General features: G+C 38.1%; 1 protein-coding gene and 1 non-coding gene across 2 annotated transcripts in view; both read left to right on the top strand.

The window, feature by feature from the left end:
• Window positions 1-18,749, top strand: part of RNF150 (ring finger protein 150) — a 244,582-nt gene that overhangs the window by 165,655 nt on the left and 60,178 nt on the right. The window contains exons 3-4 of the mRNA XM_068542539.1: window positions 4,634-4,705; window positions 6,125-6,207. Of these exons, the coding sequence (XP_068398640.1) occupies window positions 4,634-4,705; window positions 6,125-6,207 (155 nt within the window). The remainder of the gene's footprint in view (window positions 1-4,633; window positions 4,706-6,124; window positions 6,208-18,749) is intronic.
• LOC137764516 (U6 spliceosomal RNA) lies at window positions 10,980-11,086 on the top strand. Its single transcript, XR_011074018.1, has one exon. It is a non-coding gene; the product is annotated as a U6 spliceosomal RNA (small nuclear RNA).

Genomic DNA, 18,749 nt, shown 5'->3' with positions numbered 1-18,749 from the left:
TTTCATAAACAATATTGCCTTTGAGGCTAACCCAAAGAAACTAGACCTGTTTTGTATTGTTTCATGTAAGGTCTGGTAATGACATTCAACAAAGCTTTCTTGAAAGAGTTACCTCTCCCTGAGAATACCTTTTCCTATTATTTGCATGTACATGGCCCGTATCCCTTTGATTTCTTTTGCACATCTTGGTGCTGAAGTGATGTTGGAACAAAAGAAGTAATGGAATTTAAAACAAACTTGAACTTCACAGGAAAAGAGAAAGGGAGGGGATAGGAGTAGGCCAAGTGTCTGCCATCCAGGGAGGGTCTGTAAGTGGAGATGCTTCTTTGGTCCCTGATTGACACTGCGCTGTCCTCAGGGGATAGAGGGCAAGTATTCAGTGAGGTCATTAGCCATTGATTTACTGTGTTTCGATAATTCAGGTCTCAAAGGATCTTTGCCTCCCAGTTCTGTTCTGCGCGGCTGACAATGATGAGCTGGTAAAGCTGGAAATGACATGGCTTTACATACCTAAGCTTACTAATAAAAGAAACTAAGGTCCAGAATATTTAAGTGACTTGCCCAAAGTCACACAGTCAGTGAGTGCCAGCAAGAGGACTGAAAGCTGGATTTTCTTACTCCCAAGCCATTGCCTTCTCCTCTACAACACCTCCCCCCAGAAATAATCCTGATGTTTTTACCTCATGCCCTGTGTGCACAAACAGCTTTAAGTCCTTACCCTGTGGAGTCACCATGGCCGCCAAAAGAGTCTAATTCTTTTATCCATATTTCTAAATGGATGGAGGGGTGATTTGCATCATAGAAATTGATTGGACTTGCTGTGCAATGGTTTCTGTCCCATCAGGCAGGCCCAGGAGAATCATTATTATGTATTAGAGCAAGTGCGGGAAGTGGCTGAGTCACCCGTGGCCACATGAGCATCCAGATGACTGGGACCAACTCTGTTTATGTCTATAATGTCCTCTCTTCACCTAGAACATAAGGACACTTAGTTATTTTTCCACTTGTTCGTGTTGGTGATGACAGTAATCACGATTAGAAAATATAGCTGTCAGAAAAAAAAAGAGGCAAAGATGATACAGAATTATTCAACCAAATGAGATAGGAGGAACATAAACTCGATTTTGATGCTGTGTTTTGGCATCCTTATTCCTAGTTTTTTCTCACCTTGACTGCATTTCTGTTTATAACACAGAGGGGAACAAGAGGGAGATGTCTTATTTTTCTCAGTTTCTTAAGTATTTAGGAGATAACTAAATTTTATCTCCTAAATTATACATCTTGGGTTTGAGTCTGTCATTGTTTACTATCCCTGTTGGTGTTTATGTCAGACTTTATTCTTCTAATAAATGGCTCTGTGTTTATTTTCCATAAAGCTGTTTATCTTCATTCTTGTCAAGGAACCAGTAACCTTGGTAAATATTTTCTTATACCTGTTTCAATCAAATTGATGAGTAAATCTAATTACCAAGATGGCTCAACTCCTGACAATTTTTACTGAAAAGTATAATATGATTTGGATCTGGTTGGGTTAGAGAAAATCTATAGGAGCATCCTGGAGAAGGGATAGGAACCCCTGCCTGAAACAACAGGTCTGTACAAACCTGAGGTGGTCCCTATCTCTGCCCAAGGTGGTCCCTACATCTACCTGAGGTGGTCCCTAAGTCTTCCATTAGCATCACATCACTCTGCATTTCTAAGGAGCACAAAGGAGAGAGTCTGTTTTGTGATCATCTTCTGCTCCAGTCCCTAGATTCTCTGCTCAACTACATACAAGACTTGGTTTGAGCAAGGTCTGTAGCTTTCCCTTTCATTTATACTCGGTGCAGTTAAAATCCCAAAGACAGAACAGACCAACTACAAGAGCAACAACTTCCTTATTTGGGCCATTTTATTAAGAATGTTTATGGGCTTCTGTCATTAGTTTGCATTTTGGAAATCCAATAATACTAGTGTGAAAATAGTTGAAAGTGGGACGGACAATCGTCTTTATTCAGAAGCCAGTATTTCTGATTTTCATGTCACTTAAGAAGAAATAGAGACATGCCTATATTGACAAAATTTGGCTACATGCACATGGTCATAGCATTTTTTTAAACTTTACAGTACTTTCCCCTGGTCCCATAGTTATCGTCTATATCTCAGAAGCTGGTTTTTCCATATTTTCCAGGTATCTAGATCATCTGTTTTTCCCCTGGCAGGGCAGACTTTCATATCCTTCATTAGTCCCTACCAAAATGCGATCTTTTTCCTCCTCAAAAGAGGTATAGGTAAGCTTTGCTTACCTTATCACATGTCTTACTTATATTTTTCCATAAATTTTCCCATTAACTGGCTGAATTTCTCAGGTTGTATTTCATGCTTTTAAAAAATCTCTGGATTTAAGATTTTATTCACCTATCAACCGTTTATGGAGTTTCCATTAGACAGTAAGCTGCAGAGGGCAGGAAAGTGTATATATTTTTTCACTACTATTGTTTCAAAACCCAGAGCTAGGCCTGGAAAAAAATAAGTGATCCGAGATATGTGTGGAATGATCACAGGTCACTGATTGAAGGCAGCTTTATTCTAGGTGCTGGGGACACAAGGGGAAGCAAAAATAAACCCAGTTGTGCACTCAGGGAGCTCACTTGAGCGAAATGGAACAGGAATTGATCGTCAAAATAAACATCAACTTGCAAATGTTGTGACAGTGCCGTGAAGCAAAGGTACAAGGAGCTGTGAGGATCTGGACTCGAGGGGTCCTCTCTCCTGAAAGAAGAGGGCGGAGCTGCCTGAGGAAGTGGCTTGAGTTAAGACCAAAGGATGGTTAGGCACCAGCTAGAGGAAGAGGAAAGGAAAGAGAGTTGCATCCTGTTTAGTTTCATCTCAGTTCTTTTCTTTTCCTCTCACTGTATGTTCCCCCTTGGTATTTATCATTATAGCCTCTTCCTATTTTTCCCACCACCTTAGTTTGCTCAATACTCATGGATTTCCTTATAGGTCTCAAGTGTATGTTGGTCTCCTTTTAGGAAACAACCAAAGCTTACTTTTCTGTTAAAAATGCCAGTAATTATTTTAGAAACTAAGGACAGAATATCAAAGAGAAAAATGAATTAACAAGGGGAACATGTCCTCGTCTACCTATTTAATCTAATTGGGGTATGCTTAGGGACATGCCGTATGACAGGTACTTAATAGATTTTGATTGGTTGGTCAGCTGATTGGTTAGTTGCTTGGCTAGTTGACTGAATGGCTGGTTGGCTGGCTAGATGTTGGTTGCTTAGCTAGCTGATTAGTAGGTTGGCTGGCTAGCTAGCTGCTGGCTGACTGGGTAAGTGTTTGGTGATTGGCTGACTGCCTGGTCGGTGGATTGGGTAATTGGTGAAAAAATGAGAGGGGTAATTTAGCTTTGGTTTTAAATTCAGACTTAATTTTACTCAGATTCTGACTGACCTGTCACTAACTCTATGATATTAGACAATTTACTTAAGCTCTTTAAGTCTCAATTCATTCTATAAAATGGTATTTTTCTCATAGAGCTGTTGTAAGGATAATAGTGATATAGCTTACAAAGCTTTAGCATGGTACTTAGGCTAAATGAACTCTTCATTAGTATATGCTCACTATTTTAAGGAAAAGAAAGAAGCTAGAGTTTTATTTCCAAAAGAAGCAAAATTAGTGAAAGCAGATGATTATTCTTTTTAAATGTTTGCCCTATTTATCTCAGTCCTTCAAATATGTTTCAGTGCTGCAAATACACTTCTGTTACAGACTAGAAATACACAAACCTGAGAAGATTACAGTATGTGGAAAACTCATAAGCGCACAAGCAAACCATTTTTTTCCTCGACAGATTAAAACATAATTCTCTCCCCACCCTCTTCCTCTCCCACTCTTCCTCGTGGCCCTATTATTGTCTTATTGTAGGGTGCATTAGGATACTAACTTCCTCTATTAAAAAAAGGAGTGCATAATATATTATTTCTTAACGTGGGTGATGATGGTTACCCAGGTGTTTTGCTTTATAACTATTTGCTAAACTGAATATGTATGATTTGTGTATTTTCCTATGTGCACACTCACACTTAAACACACACAAAAGAGGTGAAATTGGCATGTAACAAGGTGATGGGATAGGATAGTACAGACCAAATATAAACCTAAGTTGGGTCTAGACAAGCAAAGGAAATTGGTTAAAAATTCCAAATTGAAAGGAATACACAAACAATAAACCCTGTGAACAAGAGATGAAGATTATTCCAACTACTCCAAATTGGCTATCTCCATCTCACAAATTGAGTGGCTAGAGTGACAAATTAGGGAGCTGTTTGTTTGTTTGTTTGTTTTGCTAATCTGCATGGATGTGACCTGCGCTGGAGTCACTGTGGGGCGGGATCTTTCCATGTCGTATTCCACTTGCTTAACCTCAGGCATGAAGAGCTTCTCTCGATGACAGAGCTCTTTAGGAGGCCGCGATGAGTCAAGTCCCTTTGCACAGGTATCACTGTCCTGTCTCTTCCAGCTGTCTTCATTAACATTCCTTCCACTTGTGCATGATTTCAGACAGCTGCCCTGGTTTACTGAATGCTATCAGACACAAAGTTAAGAATTACAAGTCTTTATTACTAACAAGCAGCTTTTGGTTTTTCAGCGCCGACTGGGAGATGCAGCAAAGAAAGCAATCAGCAAGCTCCAGGTCAGGACCATCAAGAAGGGTGACAAGGTAACAGCCTCTTTTCTTTTTGGCGAGGAGCTATTCAGAGAAGCTCCTGAGTTTCCTAGCAGCCAGTGTGGAAAAGAAGATGAGGAAGGGAAATACGTGCTAATAGTTCTCCTGTGAACATCTGTTATTATACCCATCATTATTTAACATAATTTAAAGCAGTTTATAAAATACATACTATAGGACAACAGAGTAGTTGGAGGAAGAATTGAAAAGTAGGTATAGGAAAAGTAGACGCAACCAGGATGAAATCAGTATACACACGCATTACCTGAAACGTATAGCAGAAATGGGTCCCAAAATTTAAGTTGGGGCTCTCCAGCAAGCCAATGCAAAGAAGGAAGCAATATTCAATATTCAAACAAATCTAATTACCTTATTCCAGTGTCCCACAAGATAAAAGCAAAATGGCTGTTGCTGGTATTACAGCTTGAGAAAGTTTTTCCATGAATCCTTGCAAGGAAGATTGTTATATGCTGAGTGATCTCCTCCACTTGAGTCTGCAGCAAATGCAAGAAGCATATTTAGTCCCTCTGAAATTGAGTTTCTAGAACCCCAACGTCAAGGCAACAGTCTCCCTAGCTGTAGAATGATGACATAAAGCCAAAAGCAGAAGCATATCTTAAGGAAGGACCGCAAAGTAGGCCAGTCTAAGCCCACAAGCCTCTCAAGGGCCTCTGTTCTCCCCAGGAGAATTTTTCCCCCAGGAGAAATTTTAGAGCAGTGAATTGCAGTACATGGGTTTGGGGCTCCTTGGGGCATCGTAAGAGATTCGCAGCTCTACTTGTATAGGAGGTGTTGTCTCTGGTATGAATAATTGATTAGTCTCGCTAATTATGTGCTGCTGTTTTTCAACTATATAAAAATACTGTTGAGCTTAACAGGATAAAATTCATTTAAAAGCATCACTAAATTTAAAGTATATTTTTTCATTACTTTTTTATCCTCAAACAGGATAATAAAAGAACAAGGACTATTACATAAGTAATGTATTATGGGGTGTTGAAAGAGATTTATGTCCTTGAAAAGAAAGCTGGAACCACTATTTAAGAGTTGTACACATTAGATTCCCGAGGAATGGATAGATTAAATATCATTTTGACAATTCTCCATGAATAGTATTTCTCATCCTCGAGACTTTGCTATGTCACCTCTGATTGTAATAAGTAGCATTATTAGCAATGGTACATTAAAAAACTGTTTCCTCACAAAAGCTCTTGCAGTGGAACCCAGAAACAGAAAGTGGAGGTTGGAAGGAACAGAAACTAAACCAGTGTACAATAAATTATGGATTAAGAAAACTGGCACTGAGACAGTTGAAAGCCTTGCTCCAGGCCAGCTCTCCTTTGGCTTGTTATTTGTGTGTTTACAGGAGTTGAAGGTAGGAAAGCAGGTTCATCTGTGCTGTCTCTCTTGCAGGAAACCGAGCCTGATTTTGACAACTGTGCAGTTTGTATTGAAGGGTACAAGCCCAACGATGTGGTCCGGATCTTGCCCTGCCGGTGAGTGGCGAGGCTGCCTGCTTTTGACTGGGGCGTGTGTGGAGAGTGTCTGCTAGCCTTACTGGCTCCGACCTGCTCGGCCTGGCCCTGCAAGGTCAGTCTGCCCCAACGGTGCCCTATTCGAATAAGAAACCACCACCAAGCTCATTCTCTTTGTATAACCTTTCTCCTTGAAAACATTTTGTCTTGTGACATCAGAAATATTTTTCCGATCCTCTTCACACCAAAGGGAGGAGACTACTGCTTGACCTAGGACCTCATGTACACAGTTTGATGATGTAGCTCCAAGTTCAAGTTTTTTTTAACTACAGGTGTATAATATTCAGAATCATACGCGCTTTTACAAGTGCTATTTTAATTAAAATAATAAACTCTTAAAAATGTTTTCTGAACGATCATGAAGGGATCAGCAACCAGAATATAATCAGGAGGGAGTAGGAAGCCAAAGGCAGATTTCATTCCCCTTTATTTTTTATTGACAAGAAGAGAACGTGACAATCACCCCGAAACTTCTAGAATCTAGGGGCGGATGCCAGCATGTGTAGTTGGAAAAACTGCCAACTGGTAATTCTCATAGAACCCTAATCCCTCTCCCTCAACTGAAATTCACCGTTAAGGTGTCTAGATTCTTTTTATACAGTTAACATTAGATAAATTTAAATATTTCCATAAAAGAAAATATTTTAAAGTTACCTAAAGCTTTTTTAGTGTTTTTGCATCTGTGCAGGTGTCCTAAAAATAAAAATTAAATACTGCCTTAAACAAAGAGTCTTCACTTAGAAATACTGGCTTTAAGAATTCTAACAGTATTTAAGGAAATAAAGTAGAACACAGTCACCACCAAGATATAAAGCAATCCATTCGGTCATAAAACAATGTGATGTTAAGAACTATTTATTAGAAACACAAAAGAAATAGGATATGCCTTAGGGGAATTAGTTTAATAATCTCAAAGTGACAAAATCTCAAAGTGACAAAAAGGATCAAGATACTCAGATAGATGCAGACACTCCAAGGGGAGTGGATTGTGCTTGAAATGCTCTCAGGCAAATTGATCAGTAGGAAAACCAGCCTGAGGAAAGCGCACTCTGGTGGCCCCAGCTGAAACCTTCAGGCAGGATTCCCTTTCCTTAGTTTATAGATGGTTGACTGTCTCTAAGAACAAATCATAAATTGGGACACGTAAAGACTCGGCAGCGTCCTTCATATGAGAGTACTATAGATAAATTCTCTCTCTAGACATTATACTTGGTATTTGCTTGGTGACTTCTAGAAATGCTGGCCAAGAATGGCAGTATGTGAACTACAGAGAGCCTCTCCCGCTAGCATCTTTCCTCTCTGCAGCATTTTATTAAGAGTTTTATAAAGCCTCATAGCTATGCACAGGGAAAGTGCTTGATTTTAGTTTCCTTTGGAGCTGCCTTAGAGTCCTGTGAGGCTCCTACTAATAAAAAATATCCAAAGCTAAAATTAAAGGTAAATAGCATCTTTCCCCTGAGAATCCAAAGAACTTTACAAATGTAATTAAGAAAAAAAAAAACCTAAAAATAGAACTACCATATGACCCAGCAATCCCACTACTGGGCATATACCCTGAGAAACCCATAATTCAAAAGGACACATGTACCCCAATGTTCATTGCAGCACTATTTACAATAGCCAGGACATGGAAACAGCCTAAGTGTCCAATGATAGGTGAATGGATAAAGAAGATGTGGCACAGATATACAATAGAATATTACTCAGCCCTAAAAAGGAACAAAATTGAGTCATTTATAGAGATGTGGATGGACCTAGAGTCTGTCATACAGAGTGAAGTAAGCCAGAAAAAGAAAAACAAATATTGTACAATAACGCATATATGTGGAGTCTAGAAAAGTGGTACAGATGAACCTATTTGTAGAGCAGGAATAGAGATGTAGATGTAGAGACCAGATATGTGGACACAGTGGGGGGAAGGGGAGGGTGGAACGAATTGGGAGATTAGGTTTGACATAAATACACTATCATGTGTAAAATATTAGCTAAGGGAACCTGCTGTATAGCACAGGGAGCTCAGCTCGGTGCTCTGTGACGACCTAGATGGGTGAGATGGGGGGGTGAGAGGAAGGTCCAAGAGGGAGGGGATATAGGTATACATATAGCTGATTCACTTCGTTGTACAGCAGAAACTAACACAACATTGTAAATCAATTTTACTCCAGTAAAAGAAAAAAAAACTATATATAGGCTTACTTTAGCTCCATCATTCATACTGTATAAAATAGCTTGTTCAATTAGAGCTCTTTCATGAGTATATCTCATGTTACTACGTATAATTGCTGGAGGCTGCATAATATCTAAGCCACAGATGTACCACAGTGTAATTTGCCATGCCCCTGTTGTGGACCATTTGGCTGATTTCAGTTTTTAATTATGACAAATTACATTGCTTTAGCAGTATTTAAATTGTCATGATATATTATTCCAGATCTGCTTTTACAGTATATTTTTTAGAAATTTTAACGAAGACAAAAATAGCACGTTAGTACTTGTCACCAAAAAAAACAAAAAAACAAAAACCTTTAGGAATTTTAATCTTATTTATGCTAACACTTGCCCTAGGCCAGTTTAGTTTGGCCTCAGGCTCCTCCTTTTGACATCATCATTTGCTTCTCAGCTCATTTCTTGATTCTTTTTGCTTGAAGTTCCTCACTGTACATCTGCTTTTATTTCCTTCCTGTGGGCCCTGCTTTAAATAACAAATACATCCAGCATTACCAAACGCAGGTTGTAGTTGCTGTTTGACCTTAGACTAGCCACACAGGCCTACTTTTTGAAGAGCTCATCCAATTTTTCCATGTGGCTTTTAAAATCAAGATATTTATGCCTGTTGCTGGTTTCTGCCAGACAGTTTGCACTAATGGATGTTATCAAACAAATGCACTGGCATTTGCTTTTTTGCTAGATAATTTCCCCTGGGGTATTATTAAGCCTTTGCTCCTAGGAACTTCATAGTCTCTCTTACCAATCATTTCCAGGCTGACTCATCCACAGAATTCTTTGCATCTCCTTGGAGTAAAAACTCTTCCAAAAAATGTTCCAGCATATTGTCTTTCTTCTCTCACACTCTTTTCGGTGGGCTCCTAACTCCTGACATGCTGGGTGCCTCTCTTCTCTATGGTTGCCATTTAGGGTGTCTTTCCAAATCACCCAGTCTCGTACCATGACTTTTTCAGAATCATTCTCTTGCTTGTGTCCCTTTTAAAGACACTTGCACAAATTAGGATGAATTAATAAGTGATTCTTCCTCTTTATTTGTAGTCATGGTGATGAATAAAGTCAAACTGTGCACATATTCATGTGCCATTTTTCCCCCATTGTTCTTTCTTTGTCAGGGTCCTTCTCTAGCCCTTGGAGGCAAGCTTCCCCATTGGGTGAGCCTGGACACCCACATTTCATGTGAGGCAGGGACCATAACAGCACACAAAACACCTCAGGTCTAACTTTTGTGGTTTGGATTTGATCCTAATACACCACTAAGATATTTTCCAAGGAACTGTGGTTTTGCCATAGCATACCTATGCCAAAACATGCAACACACTGCATTTTAGGGCTGTTTTTTGTGACTAGGATCTGTACTTGCAATTATGATTTGTAGCCACAAAAGATATCTTATTGAAGTTCTGTTGTCTTCTCTTGTCCAGAGAAGAAGTTGGGCTCTCTGATTCTTCTTTGGCTTTTACCCTATGGTGTCCCCACTGTCCTTCAATGGTTATTCATCTCAAACTATTTACCCAATTTCAAACGCCGTATCTCAGAAAGAGCGTGATCTCCTTGGGCAGAGCAAACGTCCTTGTTTGTCATTTTTTAAAAACAAAGCAGTGTATGCATCCTTTCTCTACATGTTTGTCATTTTTAAAAACAAAACAATGTATACATCCTTTCTCTAGGTGCCTATACAATTCTTTCCTATCTCTAATTTATTACTAAAGCGTTATCACTAATTTGGGAAGATATTAGTTTCTACTACTGTCTTTTCCTTTGTTTGCAAACACAATTTAGGAAAAAGTATGAAAGCTCCTTGGCAACAAGCAGGCCCTTGCCATAACCTTTTTAGTAACTAAATGCTTTATTCAAAACAACAAACATTTCTTTTGTACCAACTGTATACCAGGAATAGTGTGAAGTACCAGAAATGAAAAGATAAATGGCATGTTCCCTGCTGTAAAGGAAATCAGGCTAGTGAGGGGAGAGATAGGAATTCAAATAAGTAATCACAATACAGAGTGACATATATGCAGCAATAATAGCAAAATGAATTAAAAATTTGGAGGAACTAATACCAGGTGCAAGGAAGTTAAGAAAGGCTCCACAAAAAAAAAAAAAAAAAAGGAATGTCTTCATATTTTCTAACCATGGTTGTTTTTCCCATTATATCCTCATTATAGAAAATTTGTAAAGAGGATAAATATTTCGTCATCTGTGTAACTCCCTCATATAGGGAACAACTGCTAACATTTTTATGATTTCCTTATATTTCCTATGCCTATTTTCTGCAAGTTTGAGATACTGCTGTCAACATCAATTAATATCCTGCTCTCTTTTAATATCCTGCTCTTTTCAGTTAACATTAAAAGAATTTGCTAGAAATAGGACTAAGTTATTTGTGGCTCATTATGACCTTCCTTTGGCCTCTAACTCTGTAGGCAGAAGCTGATCAAAGTCTAGGTTGAATAAATCAACCAAAGACCCTGGGATGTTGGCTCTGAGTCCTCAAGAATCAGGGTCCTGTGCTCGCTTCGGCAGCACATATACTAAAGTTGGAACGATACAGAGAATATTAGCATGGCCCCTGCGCAAGGATGACACGCAAATTCGTGAAGCGTTCCTTGTTTCATGGGGTACAGAGTTCTAGTTTGGGATGATGAAAGAATTCTGAGGATGAATAGTGGTGATGATTGTACAACAGTGTGAATGTACTTAATGCCACTGAATTGTACACTTATAAATGGTTAAGATGGTAAATTTTATATTATGTATATTTTACTTTACCACAATAAAAAATTAAAGGAAAAAAAAAAAACCCCAACGCAGCCAAAAATTAATTAATTAATTTTTTAAAAAAAGAATCGGGGTCTTTTCATGGGCCAGTCAGAATTGTCCTCTGGGGTAAAACCGGAATGTGTCCTAACTCCCCTTAGCTCATTCCATAGTAACCCATCGATGAGCTATTCAAATGGCATCATCCCCAGCCCCCTAGAGAGACAGAAAAGCAGTTTCTGACAGACGACAGAGTTTGGCTGGGAACTCACGGCCCCACGGAGGCAGCATGTCCTGCTGGCTTGTTATTGTCACAGGTGGATTACAGATAACATCCTCTAATGCTCAAGCCATTGTCTTTGGTAGCCGTGCCTCCAACTTTTCACCAGTTCCTACACAGAATTCTCCTGATTACAAATTAGCTCCTGTAGTTACGTTTTGTAAATAGTGCTTCTTGGGGGGAAACGATAGGAGGCAATTGCTGTGGACACTGCCTGCACTTTTAATCAGGACTTGGTGCGTATTCCGGAGCCTGGAGTCCAGGTCAGTGAGCGGCTCTGCAGGCCCATGGCTTGTTGGGCTCCTCCCTCTTCACAACAGGATTCAGTTTTGTCCTGAGCAAGCTTACCTGGTAGAGAATTCTGGAAGGTGGGGGGGGGGGTGCGTGTGGTAAATATATATATAGCATAAAGTTGATCATTTTTAACTGTTTTTACATTTATATTTCAGTGGCATAAAGTATCTTCAAATTATTGTGCAACCATGAGGACTATCTATTCATCTCCAAACTGAAACTCTGTAGCCATTAAACAATAACTCTCCATTCTCCCAGCCTGGAGTTTTGTGTGTGTGTGTGTGTGTTTTAATTTAGGCTTGATTTTTATTAACAGAAGAAAATATCAGTGAAGGAACTTGGTTTAGATTCAAGAATCTAATTTAAGTTAGCTAGCTAAAAATTGATTTTTACGTATTCAATTCAAAACCTGATAGTGAATGATAATTCTGTATATATCTGGTATTATTATTATTGCTATTACTACAATACTAATATGATGTTACTCTTACCATTATTATTAGAACTGTTACTATTCCTGTTACTATCACTAACATCATTACCACCATCCATTCTTTCCTGGCTTTCTGAAGTAGCCTTCTCACTGATCTCCCTGTTTCTACTCCTGCCCCTTAATCATTCATTCTGATAAGTCTGTGTTTAATTATCCAGCTAGATCTTGGCTGGACTCCGGGTACTTTTTTAGCGAGTACAAATTTAAACTCATTAAGTGTATCAGAAGTATGACTAAAAAAACTGTTTCTTTATGAAGATTAATTGAAATTTACTTCAGTCCTTCTGTTTCTCTAAAATGTGTTTCTGTAACAAGGTAGATTCACAGAAAATTAAGAACGTGCACTATTTCATATTCGCTCCTTACAAGAGAATTGAGTTGGCTGGTGCAATTCCCACTGATTTTATCAGGAATTACTGTAAGAAGCAATCTTAGGAAACTTGCCATTGTGGCTCTTGTTAGGATTTCATCATGAGAACTCACCAGAGCAGTTCATATATGGAATACCTGCATTTCTCCTGAGCAAAGGAATGTTTTTATATTGTGGATACAAAACTGTGCTATTTTCCAGATTTTTTTTTTTCTATGTTTGTTGATAGAAAGCCAACAGCCAAATCTGGAGCCCACCCCATAGCCAAAAGGGATTTTTTTTTTAGCTTCATCCCTGACTCTGTTTTATGTCTCTATTCTTATTTTTCTTTCTTCTTTAGCTTTTATGGCATCTTTTTGGATATCTGCATCTCTTAAGGTCACCTTAAGTCCTTTCTAGAATAAACATTTTCCATGTGTTTAAAACTTTCTCAATATCATTTTTAATTGGTATATAATATCCCCTAAGTCATAATTTATTTGACTCTTTTTGGACATTTAAGTTGTTCCCCCCTTCCATACCCACATACTTTTTTTTGCTATTATAAATAGGGCTGGGATAAATTAGCTATGTGTGTGTAGACCTTAGTTACATTTTGGATCATTTCTTTGTTTCTAAGGCTACAAATTCAAATTGCCTTGTTACTTTCCAGAAAGTGGTACTGAAGGAGTTTTCCAGTCAGTCAGATCTAAGAAGAATATTCCAAGCAAAGATAACTAGTGGTAACCTGGAATTGTCAGAATATAACACACGTGTCAAGATAATGGTAGCGAGGTAGGATCAGATCATTTAGGACCTGAATGCCCAGCTGAGGAACTGAGGTTATAGCCAAGTCCTGGAAGACCAGCTGACGGGTTCAGCTTATGCTCTATACACAGCACACTGGCACATGTGGAATGTGGCTTAAAGTGATGTGAACAGAGTCAAGGGGACCAGTTAGGAGACTGTGGCAAAGTCAAGGCAAGAAATGCCGACAGCCTGACTTGGAGTGCTGGCATTGGGCATATAGGGAGAAGGATCTAGTCAGGAGAGAGTCAGGAGGTAAACCTAGCATGAGTCAGCCATTTGGAATACTTGAAAATAGCTGCCCCTGTCAGATGGTGACTGATAGATACATCTATATTTGTTTGCAATTAAAACATTCTCATATCTTTCCATTCGGATTCTAAACAATAGAAAAAATCCAGCGGTTAGCACACTGTTATTCAAAAACTGTAACAGAAGAAACAGATTTCAAACGCTGAAACAGATTTTCTTTCTCACTCAAAAAAAAAGAAAAAAAAAAGAAAAAAACTTGAAGACCAGCTTTGGCTTATCTTTTTAAAACTTTCTTCTGAGTTATTCATCCCAAAACAATCCCATAACTGGGTCATTTAGTCAGAGTTCCATTTTGGGTAGACAATTGTTGGATTCTATGTGTAAATGCTATGCTACCCTTCCTCTTTCTCATCTCTCTGTTTTAGAAATGAGGCTAAATTTCAATTGTATCTGTGTAAGAGATCTCTTTACTAATTCAGGACATAGAATATATCATACTGTTTCTTTTTTCTTTCTTCTTTGAAACTTGAGTCTACATTTTTACAAAGATCAGAACATGACTCACCACACTGGTGTTGAAAGAGATGAAATGGAGATTTAACACAATAATATGCCAGACTGAAAAGAGAAAACAGAATAAATAGTTACTGTCAAAGTACAGAACAAATGAATAGAGAAGGACAAATAAAGCTTGTATGTGCAAATCGGGACAATACAAACCCTAATTTGCAAAGGAATTTCTAATGACATTTCAGTTAGAGAGATATTAAAAGGGATAGGCCTGGAGATTTGGAAAAGGAATTTTTTGGAGGCTGTTGAAAAGTCAAAGCCAAGATTTGGTCTTCTAATTCAATGAATTCAGTGGAGGTCTGTTACATACCACGTATCTACAGTTGACAAGAGGCTTATACGTCATCTTTGTCCATCTACCCAAATAACCAGCTACTTTCCTTTCTCAGTTGATGTGACTGATGTATGTATACTTTTAACATGGACCTACTTATTGACTCCTCAGCTCCATTAACAATGGCTCCATTAACTCCTGTCCGTAAGGACAGGTGACATTTTCCTCTACAAGAGAAGCAGCTCTGGGAGAGATCTAGTAAAAAGGTACATGACAAGCAGAAGAGGGATCCATTTGTAAAGCTTTCTGAACAAATACGAATCCTAAGCCTTCCAGAGTGACTTGCCTGCCAAGGACCAGCCTCCTTAAAATCAAATTAGTAAGATTTACGGAGCTAATGTAGGTGAGAGCACCGTGCCTACGTGACAAGTGCGTTACCACCGGTGGCTTGCATCCGATGGGCCTCTCTCTCTGCTTATTCACTCTGTCCCAGAGAGTTTCCTTGTTCCCATTGGATGCTTCCAACCAAACCCACCGGGGCAGTTCATAGCCTCCCCTGCTTCTCCTGAAACTTTGATGTGGGATCCAGGTCTTGGGTCCTTTAATGACAACTGAAGGCAACATCACAGTTGGACTCTGATATTCATCTGTGAACTTAGGGGCTCTCATTCACTCTCCCTACCAGACACAACATGATCATAATAAAGAACATTAACATAAAGAAGAATTATAACCTGATGTAGAAATGAACGTCATTTTAATATTTGAAAACTTCAGAAATCACGAGTTTTATGGAAAGCCCAATAAAAGACACTAGCCCCTTAAGATTTCTAACCCCAGGACCCATCTAATTTTAAGATGAGTCAAATGAACTGAATGTCTGTGTGAACAGAAGATTCCAACCTCTTTACGGGTAAAAAAAATTTACAGAACACTCTAATGTGATCAGGATTCCGACTCTGAGCCTTATAACTTGTGAAGTGGAAAACAAAGGGATGCTTTCTAGCCAGGCAGAAATGGTCTGTCCTAACTTTACCCTGTTGTGCCTGTTACATATGCTTGATTAGGAACAGATTTTTTTCCAAGTTCCTTTTTTTAAAAAAGTGGTGAATGCTGGCTGATTTTCATAAGATTTGACGTACTCTTTCATGCCCATGTTACGCAAATTAGATTATTGGTCATTCTTTTCTCTGCCGTTTTATATTTTTAAAATAACTATGAATGTTTCATTGCTAATTGTAAGAAATTTTGAAAATGGTGAAAAGTATAAAGAAGTAAGGAAGAAGAATAATCTCACCACCCAGAAATAATCATTATTAATATTAGTATATTTAATTTTTATGATATATGTATATAATAAGCACCCCATGTATGTTGTTAACCATTGTAGCGTCAGGCCATTAATATAATTTTTATTCTACTTTCTCATCTAATATTAAAAAGTAAGCATTTTCCAGTAACTTTAGAAATTATCTTAAAATATTTACTGGTTGCATAATGGTCCATTATCGGAGTTTCTTTAACTGTCCCCCCCTATTGTACAGCATTTAAATTGCATCCAGTTTTCATCATTATAAAATCATGATCTCAATTGTTTATTTTTTTTTTCTGTATTTATCGCTTAGGATATATTCCTAAAAGTGAACTTCCTGGGTCAAAAGTGCTTTCCAAAGGATCTTGATAAGTTTTGTCTAACTGCTTTCCTGAAAGGTGGTAACGATTTACACCCCACACTAGCAGGATGTGCTTGCATTAGTGTTTTTTTGGAACCAAGAAGTAGTACCATTTTTAACCATCTTTCTCATCTAGTAGCCAAATACAAAGGTAGCACTTAGCTTTAATTCCCATGTCTTTGATTTCTCTGAGATATTATTCTTGACTAACCAAAGCTCTTCACATATCGCATCTGTCAACGAAAAATTTTCACAAAGTGAGAGTTGTGAGTTCAGTTTTATTTGGGGCTTAATGAGGACTATAGCCCGGGAGACAGCCTCAGATACCTCTAGGGAACTGTTCCGAAGAAGTGGAAGGGGGAGGTTGGAATATATGTGATTTTGGTGAAGGGGGATACGTGCAATCAAGCACACATTTTGGCAGAAGGTTGCTGCTGGTCACAAGAAGGTGTCTGCTAGCCACAAGGAGCAGATGTCTCCATTAATGATTTTAGTGCTTTTCTAGATATGAGAAGATGCAAGGAATTGGGCTCATAAAGTCTTCTCCTGAAAATATCTAACTGTCTGAAGGCCTGTTCTGCCAGTTTTTCCCAGAGCACAGAGTGCCTCATTCCTGGTCTCCACCCCAAACTCCTTTCAGGGTGTGTTGAAGGTCAGCAAGTAGCTAGTGACTTCATTCTTTCAGAACCAGATGGCAAGCAACAATTTTTAGTTGGCATATCTACTGTAAATGTAAATCGTCATTGATGGTAAGATGCTTCCTGATTTCAGAGATGTTAAAATGGGGGAGGAAAATGATACGGCATAGAACTGATAAAATGTGGTATTAACTATTTTTAACATTTTGTTTTCATGTTTTGGTAAATAGTGTTTTTTCTGATTTAAATATTTTTGGTTTTTATGACGCTTTTGGATTAATAGAAAAAAGTTATAAAATTTATGAATTTTTATCTTTATTTTTATCTCCTCTTCTTTCACCTTTCTTTACCCCCCAAAAATAATAATAATAAAACAACTGAGCAATTAACTGCATTTTTCAAATTTCTCTGAAATTTATGTTGGTATAGGCATCCCACTCAATAGTCATTATTTATGAAAACTGTTATTTTTAAAACTCATTTTTTCAGGAACATAATTTTACATACTCTGCCAGATTAAAAGTTATATAGTATGGTGGGAGTTTAAAGTGGCACAACTGCTTTGGAAATTTGTCAGTTTCTACTGAAGTTAAACATACTATCCTCTAACCTAGCAATTTCACTCTTCGATATATACCCAAGAGAAATGAATGCATACATTCACAGAAAGACTTGTACAAGAATGGTCATCATAGCACATTTATTCATAATAGCCAAAAAATAACCCCAAGGTCTAACAACAGAAAAATCTGTAAATCAGTTGGGGTACAGTCATACACTGGAATACTACTCAGCAATAAAAAGAAACCAGCGATCGACGTACATCAAAGCGCAGATGAATCTGAAAAAATTACGTTGAACCGAAGAAGCCAGGCAAAAAGAATAGGTACTTTATGATTCCATGTATATGAAGTTCTATCACAGGCAAAGCTAATCTTTGGTGACAGAAGTCCTAATGACGGATTCATAGCAGGGAGTGGATATTGTCTGGACAGGAGCAGGAGAGAGCTCTCTGGGGTGACAGAAACAATGTATATCTTCATCTGGGTAGTGTGTACATAAATGTATACCTATTTAGAAATCATCCAGCTTACTTAAGATACAGTATATGCATTTAAAATAATGAAAGAAAATTTTACAGTACCAAAGAAACTACATTGTGGACTTAAAAAAAAAAGTTCACTTTTACATTAGTCAAAATTACATAAAATGTAAGTTCGGAGTTTGTTGATGGTGCATTCTAATTAGTTTTCTTTGATTACTTTGGATTTTTGTGTATGAACTGCCAAAAATTAGCTATCACTTCATCTAGGGGATTAAAGGAAGGAAACATGAAAGGAGATGTGGCAGCATTGATAAATGTCTGATGTGTTATTTTCTGTTATATTTTCAACAGAGCAAATGCCGCCTTCAAAAAGATGTCTTGAACTCTAATAACCTTGTTAAATATGACATTCTGACTTCAAATGTCCTGATCCCCATTTATATTCATCAACTAGACACTTGGGACAAATGCCAACCAGCTCTGCTACCCCAGCCAAACAATATAATTAGACCAGGGTCAAGTTTTAAGCACAGAGCTTCCCTCTGCCAGAACCCAAAGGAATGAGACACTCTATAAGAAGACAATTCTGCAATTCCCTCAGAACTTGCATTCCGAAAGGATCGATTTCTTCCAGTTGCTAAAAAAGAAACTGAGTTCCATAGCAAGAGGATCTGATGCAGCTTCTTAGTTCTTTAAGTTTTATTGGTTTTTCTTTAATGCTACTTAAACCCAATACTTTGGACAAATGGCTGAAATAACTGGCCATTTATTACAATACTTTGAAAAGCATTCTACTGTTTACAAAGCTCTTTTACATATACTGTCTAATTTGCATCTCACAGTAG

This window comes from Eschrichtius robustus, chromosome 4 (assembly GCF_028021215.1).
Source record: "Eschrichtius robustus isolate mEscRob2 chromosome 4, mEscRob2.pri, whole genome shotgun sequence".
NCBI lineage: Eukaryota > Metazoa > Chordata > Mammalia > Artiodactyla > Eschrichtiidae > Eschrichtius > Eschrichtius robustus.
The sequence above is the reverse complement of the archived record's forward strand: the minus strand, read 5'-3'. Positions and strand labels throughout refer to the sequence as shown.